General features: G+C 42.8%; 1 protein-coding gene across 1 annotated transcript; it reads right to left on the reverse strand.

Moving 5' to 3' along the window:
* Window positions 1-1,158: 1,158 nt before the first annotated feature.
* On the reverse strand, window positions 1,159-8,338 carry prlhr2a (prolactin releasing hormone receptor 2a). Its single transcript, XM_027025037.2, has 3 exons — window positions 8,251-8,338; window positions 3,189-3,696; window positions 1,159-2,709 (listed from the first exon to the last, which is right to left on the reverse strand). The coding sequence occupies exons 2-3, from the start codon at window positions 3,659-3,661 to the stop codon at window positions 2,067-2,069; spliced, it is 1,116 nt and encodes a 371-aa protein (XP_026880838.2). The 5' UTR covers window positions 3,662-3,696; window positions 8,251-8,338; the 3' UTR covers window positions 1,159-2,066.
* Between the last annotated feature and the right edge of the window lie 1,938 nt (window positions 8,339-10,276).

Raw genomic sequence — 10,276 nt, forward strand, 5'->3', positions numbered from 1 at the left:
GTCTCTTATTATCCCGGCTTTCTTTTCTCCCACTTACCTTGCTTTGATTTGCCAGAGCGACAGACTATCAGAAATTGTGCCTCCATCATGGCAGACGATTGAGAGGTGGTAAAAAAAAAAAGATGCTAAATTGGGGAAGCGGATCTTTATGGCTCACCATGGCAACATGTCCCTTCTCCTTTTTTTTTGACACTCTTTTGTTGTTACTTCTAATATTCTTGTGGTTGGGAATCTGGGAATATGCTTGGACCGCCTGATTTACCATTGACGATGCTCTTTGTGACCATTGTGTTGCATATTGCGAATCTCAGGATGTGTTATTCGTGTGATGTCTCGCCATTGGTGCCCAGAAGCAATTTTGGACAATCGCTTTTTTCAGATGCAACATATAATAACAATGACAATAGCAATGACAATCCTGGACCCTTATTCTCACCCTGAAGCACTTTTTTGAACAGATCCTGGAAATCCATACTCCTGTTTTGACACCATCTGTTCTACTACCGACCCTTGATTAGCACTTGAAAAGCCAGTCATCGTCTCTAAGGACGCCATGCTTGCGTAGGCCTTAAGACCGATGCTTTGACTTTTTGTTCCCCACAGAACCTTTCCATTTGCATCTCTTCTTAGAAACGGCTAATTTTATGCATTCACAAGGAAGCAGCTCATTGAACGTAAATGCATGCACTCATCATAGGCTTTCATTAAAAGATATATCAATAAATTAATGAATCGGTGTTCGGTTGCACTTAGCTAACTCACACATCTGCAGCAAATTAAATTCTTTCTTGTGTAATTGGAAAGAACACATTCTATTTATTCTTGATAGAGTGGAAAACTATACCAATTTGTGATGCAATTCAATCAGAAATAAATAGGTTTTAAGAGAAAAGGCCATTATGTTTTTGTACAGTTCGTATTTCTTTTCATTTCAGATCAAGTATTCTACGTTGTGTGCTTATGTAATCCTCAGTGTATAATTGCCCTTTTCTGTGAACCTTTGTGAAAGTAACTTACTGACATAAACATAACTGCAATTTTTGTGTGCTTGACATTTGCTGGCAGTAGGAACGTGCAAGTTGAAACATAACCAAGCTGGCAGATATAATGTAGTTACCACTCCGCGTGCTGTTTATTAATACCACAGTGCACACCACATTGATTTGGACAGCGTGTTCTAGGACTAAGTACAGAGACGATGATACCTAGCAGAATGACAGTCTTAATAATGTCTTTCTTTCCAAAGTTCATTGTTCACATCATGCAGTACCAAGTGAAATAAATAAACGTACCTCTGATGTTCATTTTGTGGCTTGGATAAGGCGGGGGGCGGATTCCATACCAGGATGAACAGCATGTACATTCCCCAAGTACATGCAGTGTTCAATATGTAAATTAATACTGCTGACCTTTTATGGATTAAGGAATTCAATCGTAAGATTTGCAATTTTTAGTACAACAAATAAAAAAAAAATGTATACATTTTTCTGACTGAAACATGTCAAATTACCTGACGATTACATAAGTCCTAAATGTCATAATTCGGATTCTGAAATTACGCTTTTGAATGTTTTCTTTGAAATTGTTTACTTTTCAAATGTTAGGCTTCTCAAAAATTCATTTCACATTGTAAGTCTTACAGATGTCTGGGTTACCAAACATTAGTAAATTCCTCTTTGTTTCATTCCTCTTTGAAGAGTTTACTTCAGGACCCTTGTCCATGTACTTAATCCTCAATGGCACAACTCAATGTGTACGGAAGGTACACAAGTCTTGGAACTAGTCCTTGAATCTTGTATGGTGCCCAGTTACAAAACACGGCCACATGTGGATGTATCATGAAAGACTTTGCATGCTCACATGGTTTTGCTAACCGATGCGTCTCATATTTCAAAATCAAGCAAGCATTTACACGATTGTGTGTACGCACCCGAACCAAGACACCGCGGTCTGCGAGCCTCGGATGCCACGGTTTACGTCGATGCCCACCAAGACAAAGCGTCTGGGACTCTAGACCCTTCGCTCCATGTTCTCAATGGGGAGGCACCATTGGGTCGTCTCCCCTGTCAGAGCACAACACTAGCGGTGGGGCAGTTGTGTGCAGGCCTCCCGACGCCCACACGCTGGTGGCAGGAAAGCATCTTACGCAGCTCAGCACGGAAGCGGTCGTGCAGCCAGGCATACAGGAAGGGGTTGCAACAGGCTGAGCTCATGGCGCAGAGGTGGCACAGCAGCTGGATGAGCAGGAAGTAGCGCTTGTCGATCAGGCCGATGTCGATGTCGCGCAGCACGTTGAAGACGCTGACGGGCAGCCAGCAGACAGCGAACGCCGCCACTACCAGCGCCACCAACCGGAAGGTCTTGCGCTTGCGGGCGCGCTGCGCCTCCGCCTGGCTCTGTGTGCGGTGCCCGGGCACCACGCAGTTGCGCAGCTTCACCGAGATGCACAGGTACGAGACACAGAGGGCCGAGAGTGGCAGCACGTAGGTGATAAAGAGCGTGCTGTAGGCGTAGGCCAGCCGCTCACGCTCCTGACCCATCCAGAACTCCTCGCAGATGGTGAAGCCTTCATCTCGGAACTCCACGTGGTAGGTGTGGGCCACGGCCGGAGCCACCAGGCCGCAGGACAGGATCCAGATGCCGGAGAGGAGGTAAGCGCAAGCCAGCACAGAGATGCGCTTCTTCAGAGGGTGGACTGTAGCGTAGTATCTGAGGAGGAGGAGGGGCTGGACATTAGGCTGAAGGTCATGCGAGGAGGACAGGTAGAACATGCCCTGGGTCGTATTCAATTTTCATTTGCCTGTTCTCATCGCTGGCGTGTCTGAAAAGCCTAGGCTATCTTAGGGTTCGAGTCATGCACTGTCCTGTATGTGACTGTGCATTATCTTTCCTGACAGCTCTTCTGTTCTGACTCGTTGGATGGACCTAAAACCAAAAGAGTGGGAGACTTTCAAATCCATGGTGCACTAGTTTTCAAATACAGATGATCAGCAGAGCAGGTACTGGATGGATGTCTGTGGCTTTGAAAAACTAAGACACTAAAAGCCTTTTCCCTTGCCTGTAATTCCGCTCTATCTGAAATGGCACTCTGACACATGCGTAACATCCGCCATAACAGACAGCTGCCTCCTTCAGTGACGCATCTGAAATAACCTAATGGCAATGAAACACACACCACGATCACTTACCTGTCCACCCCAATGACAGTGAGTGTGAACACTGACACATACACGGTCACAGGCTGGATGAGAAACACCAAGTAGCACATGAACCTCCCAAATACCCATCCCCGAGGGTTGAAGGCGTAAGCCAGGGTAAAGGGCACACAGGTAGCACACATCAGCATGTCCGAGAAGGCCAGGTTGCCGATGAAGAAGTTTGTGACATTGTGCATCTTCCTGGTGTGGCAGATGACATACAGCAGCAGGTAGTTCCCAAAAACTCCCACCAGCACCACCAAGGCATAGCAGGGGATGATGAGGGGTTTGAACGACTGGAGGAGCTCCACCCCAGCAAACTGCGAACCGCGTTTCGCTGTGCCATTGGCCGACTGGACCACCACCTCGTATGCGCAGCCCAGGCTGGAGTTCTCCGGGCCGGTGTTGCCCAGGCAGCTGGAGGGCGGAGTATCAGTTGGCCAACCACTACCGCTGCCCTCCATGCTGGGCGGTGCAAGTCGGCCTTGGCTGCCTGAAGCTGTGGGAGAGGAAGGAAAAGACGGAACGTGTCTCGAGTCAACATATCGAGCTCCAGAGTCCGACGACATGCCATGTGATGCTTATTTTCTCAGTTGGCAGATGGCAACACAAACTGGTGAGCCAGATGGTTGTGGCCTGTGTGTGAACGTGTGTGTGGTGTGTGTGTGTGAGAGAGAATGACTCCAAGCATCGAACGCATTTCACTGAGCATGAATTTTCTCACTTTCTTGCAGTGCCACCTGAATGAGTTTAAGTGGTTTGATAACAGGAATGTTTTCAAAACCGATCAGATGCTAATAAAAAAGGGAAAAGTGGCATAATGCACCGAATATCAAAAACTGGCATCATAAGCTGCCGTTATAAACTGGTGTCAGGAACGTCAGCACATGAGGAATTAAGATACATCCCTTCTGATTGAAGACTGTAACGATTTTTTTGGCTTATAATAAGACAAGCACTCTGGCTTGTTATCCTTATTTACTGGTGCCAGCGACTTCCATAGTGAACACAAAGGCAGCTTCCCCCCAATGGATGTCACCATAAACCTTCAAGTTACTGGAGTCATGCATGTCTTCGCTACAGGCACGCAGATTTGCATGTACTTTGGATTGTAATGCAAATGAACCCCATTCTCTGATGCTCCATTATTAAGTGAGTAAATGACTCACAGATTCAGTGTAATTGCTCTTCAATCCTACAGGCAGCAACTATAAAAATGCATATTTTTTTCTCCCCAAATGACGTCTGTTTGTCACTTTTAGAAATGCATTAGCAAAGCAGCTAAAAGAGTCTGATTCTCACACAAGATGTTATTCTGTTGTAATTGTCATCTCCGTTCAAGTTTAAACATGGATCAAGAAACGTTCGTAAACAGTGACTTAAGAATTCCAGGTTCTAAGACTAAATGTACTCCTGTTGATGTTTTTGTCACACAGTTGGTTTTAGTGCTTAATTATCCCTATTGGCTTGAGGAAATGACCAAAGGCAGGTGATTAAAACAAAGTCCTGGAGATGTTTCTTTACTTTCTGAAGAACAAGCCTCCATGTCTAGGGGTTTTCCATCTACACGAGGTTTCCGGGAGGTAAACATCAGATGCAGTTACGCTGACATGCTCAGAAGAAATGCTCTGGAGATAAGGAAAATACTGACTCATTCTAGAAGCTCAGTAAACACAAAACTGTACCGGTTTTGCCACTCAGTGTTCAGCACCAAAGCTGAACTTGGGTGCCTCGTCCCAGTTTATATTAAAAGGTTGACAACGTAGACACTGCCTGTTCACACATCTTAGACCTTTGTTGATGTTATCGCAGGGATTAAAAACAGAAAACAGAAAACAGAGACAAGATTAAAGCTACGCATTCTGCCATTTCTGGGTGAATGCAAATTTTCCATGGCCTCGCTGCTATAGCCCAGCATGCAGACTAGATCAAACAAATAAGTATCTTAAGTACATGTCTGACTGGCACCTGAAAAATTAACAAAGCTTTAATGTATCAGTTCATTCGGGTTTTATTCTAGTATCCAGTATCAAATTAAAAAATCTGTTTCTTTTTTGTTGAAAGACAAAAACTCTAAACATTTCTTAAAAATACATTATAAACACCATATAATGACAGGGAGCATGGCAGACTGAGAAAAAAAAAAACCTGTTCACTGCAGTTTTTCTTCATCTTGTTAGGTTGCTGTGGTGGTGCAGCTGATTCCAGCGTTCTGTCCCTCCACCTTTTTGTGAGTGCCTACTTGATGCTCTGTGGGCTATAGCACATTATAATGGAGCTATTCAGGAACTCTTAAAAGCACACGTCTGAAATGTGGTAGCAAAAAACCCAGGTGGGCAAGGGAGGGGAAAAAAAACAGTGGTAACCCTCGTCTAGTACACTGCGATTTACCTGAATATTAAAAATATCAATGTCATTTACCACAGCAGCAAAAATCCAGACTTATTCTTTAGGGACCATATTCATAATGTATATGCTATGGATATAAAATGCATCATAACCCATATTGCAAATTGATCCTAACAAATTTTTAAAAGGCTTACCTGATCTATATTAAATTGTATTAAATTTGACTTATCAATTTTTCAATTTTGCCACGCATACCTTTAAGTGATTGCCTCTTTTCCTTTCATTTACCTTCCCACCCCTATGTTTTAAATCAGAAGAGCAATGTCGTAACACTGAATCTATATATCTATATTAATAGCTTGTTTTTCCCCCATGCCACATACTTTGCCAGTACCCATGTGCATCACGTGCGCTGTCAAAAGCCCAAACTGAATGCAAGACATGTGAAGAGACTTACTCTGATGAGGCAGCCTTGGGTTTTTCTGTTCAGACATTTCACACACACTGCACGCGCACGCACACACACACCCTTGCACGCTCTCTGATCAGAAAGCCTTTCTCTTGTCTCAAGGTTTATGTCTGTGCATGGCTAATATGAAAAGGTACACTCAGCTACACAGTAAGCTGTATACCACCTTAAGAGTCAGTCAGTTTTATGTCATCAGGCATTGACCTTGTCCAGATCAGCTTGTGCAGGTCTGTCAGTAATATATTCTGCCATGATATCTCATTTTGTCACTGCCTATCCTCAGTTTCTAGCTTAAGTGAATGATGTGGACCCAGTGCTACAACATGCTCTATTAATGTAAATGAACAAAAGTCTTTTAAGAAGGCCAAAGAGTTAATTACATGTTAATTAAGATACATTTTTTAGAATCTGCAGTTAGTTAATTGCAAAAGGCCACAATTATTCAAATTAGTGCACCTGCTCCATCACTATCAGATAGTTCAAGCATTAATTGAAACTGAATTTTAAATTTTGCTAATATGCAGCACAGCACAATGTAACGCGCTGAAATGACTTAGAATATGCCCTAAGGATGGTCCTTGACACCCAAATAATTGTGATTAGTCCTTTCAGATCACAAAATTGAAGCAACATGATTGATTTAATTGCAAGTTTCATGTATACTGATTAAACTAAATAATTCATCTGTACATTACATAATAACATCTAATAAGACTATAGAGTATGGTGGTCAGGCACACTGGCAGAGACCTATATGCCCCAGCAAGACTTTGATGTATGCATTCTGTTGGTAGTACTTGATTGGAGCCTGTTTTGGAATAACTTCAGGGATTTTGTTCTGTGGAGATCCTGTTGTCATCTACATTTAGAAGCTTAACAGACCCTTCAAAACTGGTTAGGCAGTTTACAGCATGAGGGATGGAAAGCAGACATGATCATTTCACCTCATCTGCATTCTTTAAGTAATTTGTTGGTATGCTAATGCAAAGGAAACAGGGTACCACCAAGAGACATATTTTGGTCTCAGATGGGTTCTGCCAAACAAATAAGCAGAAAATGAAATGCATGTAACCACATTTTCTTAAAAAAGCAGTGTTATGAGAAGCACACCGTGCTCCATGCATGACAAGAAACCAACAAAATTATTCATATCTTCTTAATCCTCACTTATTGCTGTGAAGCCAAAGTGAAACCTTTGCAGATGTTATATAAATGCTAATACCTGCAGCATGACTCCAATTCATTGCAGTCACTGGAAAATTAATAAAGAGACCGTGAAAGAGCCCTAAGCCTTTTGCTCAGTTCCTTTTTTCCCTTGGTACAAAAGCACAAAGTGGTTACGTACTGGCTTAAAGTTTCACACCATAACTAAAGTAATCTTTGAAAAGATCAGATACTCTAATCTCATTTCTATCTGATCTCTTCTGTATGAATCTTCGCGTTTACCTGTCCTTTCCTAAATCATTTTAAGCAGCGTTACTGTGTTCTTCCGTAATTCCTGGTGGTTGTACTCTGTTAACTCCGGATCAAAATAGAGACAGCCCTGAATGAAGCTAAAACATAGAGAGCAGCTGCTCTCCACACCGAGCTCCTAACACTGTGGCCATCTGCTGAGAGCAGTAATTAGGCCAAATGAACTGGAAGTTTGCAAAGTAGTTTGCAAGACGCGAAGCACAGCCATGCGGAGAGCGGGCGTAATAAGCCTGGCGAGACAACTACATGATTCAAGATGTTCAGTTACGTCGTCTAATAGCCTGCTAAAGTCGTCGGTCATGTCCATGTACTTATCATGCGTGAATCAATGTCTCGGCCAACGAATATTTATGAACGTTCCCCGATTAAAAAGTTTATTTACGAGCGGTAACCTATTTGAAATACTGGATTCAAGATCTCGTCCACGCGAAACTGTGCAGTCATCTCATTTAAATAGCCTATATCTTATCAAATATGAGTTTTAGCTGGGCTACAAACTACACGCACCATTCGCATCGACAGTCAGAAGACAGTCTTCACTTCCTAAGCAGAAAGCGCGTAACTGACTTTAGAACGAACCCCTCACTCCCCGACTGCTTTAACACAAAAATATTTTAATAATTTGAAGGTTTTAATGATTTGAACTATTAGAGATAAATATTTGTGGTTGTATTCGTGTTTAATTAGTTACCACTTTTTTAATCAAAAGTTCGTTTTCATTCGTATGCTGTACCCGTTTTGCATGTTTCGCCGAAATCTCACCTTCTGTAGACTGAGCACAGTTTTCTTGAAGAAAAATAGCAACGTAGTTAGCGCTGCTTGTCAGGTTAAAGATGCTGCCGTACAAGTCGGAGAGATCCCACTTAATCCACGGACGAGACGCTCCCCCGACGCCCACTCCGAAACGCGCGTCTCGCGCTCGAGCGCGTGGAAGGAAGACACGGGGTAGGCGGGGTCGAGGCGGTCTTGTACACACGTGAAAGATGAGTGCGAGAGAGCGCAGGTGATTTAAAAACAGGCGTACGATAAGTCGTCCGCCAAAACCTTTCCGAGTCACATCCAGCGGATGGGTAATGAACTATCAGCTGCTTGATTCTAACATATTTGCAGCCAGTTACCTAATTGACGGGGAACTCTAGCATTGTGTATTGTGATAATTAGAGCAGGCCTACGTCTGTGCTGCTGAATGCATGGCTTTTAATAAGTTCCGACAGGTACTGTCGGAGTTATCAAATGGGCTCCGACTTGTGAAGGTCGACTTGCAGTTGCAAAGCTCATTTCGTTACGTTGTCCGAGTTTAGAAACATATGTTGAAATGTTACATCGTGTATGCTTTAGAAGTGCCCGGACGTGGAGAAAGCCCTCGCGGGCTCATTAGTGCATGTTTACTGTTGCGGATCTTAGTGAGCTGAGGGCTTGTTTACTTTGATTCAAAGCCCATTTGCAGTTAGTCAGCGGGGTTAAGTGGTTGTATAATACATTCGTGAATAATTCATGATTGCCTAAATCATTTGAGAGAATAAGGTAACTCGATGAGCAGAGAACTAGATCGACACAAATTCGGTGATCTCATTTATCAGGGTTTTTTTTTTTAAACAAATGTCTAACTGCCCGTCAGCTGCAGAACATTATTCGCAGTAGTTGTTGAGAGCCAGACGAAAGAATAACTGGGTTTATCTCATCAAACTGGCTGATTTTCTTGGATAGCCTTACAAACATGATCCTGCTACCAATGGTTTCAGAGTACAGGTTAGCTAAAGCTGTATTTCCTTTCTCTGTACTGACTGAATAACTCAGTTCATGGTGTACCATGTAGCCCAGTGGACTAAATAATGTGTTTTTATGACCATAGGATCGAAAAGCACTAGTTGCCTTTGTGATTCATCACTTAATCAGAATAGGATTAGATATCGCTCGCTGTGGTGCCTGTTCTGCATTTCTTGTCTTCTAGAATTCCCACAGCAAATGTCTGATGTTAGCAGTTACCTAACCTAATTAAAGCTTCTGATGTGTGGAGTTACAATAAAGTAGTCAGGAGGTTTTTTCTTGCTTTATAAACCTTCAGTCCCTGGTTCTTGGATTGGGGGATCAATTGCTGGACATGTGAGCTGGCTATTGATTTTACAGCCCATGGTGATTTAAGGGTGGAGGAGATGGGTAAGCAAAGGCAGCAGCTGTGGTGAGTGCTTCATGCGCAGCGGGTGGGGACTGGTCTGGTACTGCAGTCTGAGGATCAATAACTCGAGACATCTGGGCCTTCAAAGACTGGCCTCAGGTCAGTTTTGTCACATTCGAAACAAGGGTATACATACAGTATACGTTTATATGTGCATTGCTGGTCAAATAATCAGTGCACTGTACAGACCCCAACAAAATGCACGCCATGTGTTTTACATTGGTACCATGCCTGCTCACTGCTACTGACCTTGAATAGTTAAATATGTAGTAATATCCAGTGCATTTTTATTGCTCATCTTGGGAAGGCAAACACTATGTAACCTTGAAAGTGAAAAAAAGCAAACAGACACAGTTATCTTGTAAATTAACCTTAACCACCATAAGAGCAGAAGAAATTAAAACAAAATGAATCAGGGTTGTCTTGAGAATGTCATTTATTAGCATGCATACAGAGCCAACTTTACTGAAGCTTATTTAGCATTGTAAGTATAAATTAGGGTAGTTACAGCTATATGTGTTTAAAATCTACACAGAGCACATGTCCCCATTAAGTTTCGAATTAAAATGATTCACGTGTTCACTGTTGCAGTCACATCACATGGGAAACTCG

The sequence above is a fragment of the Electrophorus electricus genome, chromosome 18 (assembly GCF_013358815.1).
Source record: "Electrophorus electricus isolate fEleEle1 chromosome 18, fEleEle1.pri, whole genome shotgun sequence".
Classification (NCBI taxonomy): Eukaryota; Metazoa; Chordata; class Actinopteri; order Gymnotiformes; family Gymnotidae; genus Electrophorus; species Electrophorus electricus.

What these genes read in the sequence shown, in the direction of transcription:
- prlhr2a (XM_027025037.2), bottom strand. Translation starts at nt 3,661, where the DNA reads ATGGAGGGCAGCGGTAGTGGTTGGCCAACTGATACTCCGCCCTCCAGC. An exon ending in ACTGTCATTGGGGTGGACAG is followed by an intron (nt 2,710 to 3,188) that starts GTAAGTGATCGT and finishes CCTCCTCCTCAG; the next exon opens with ATACTACGCTACAGTCCACC.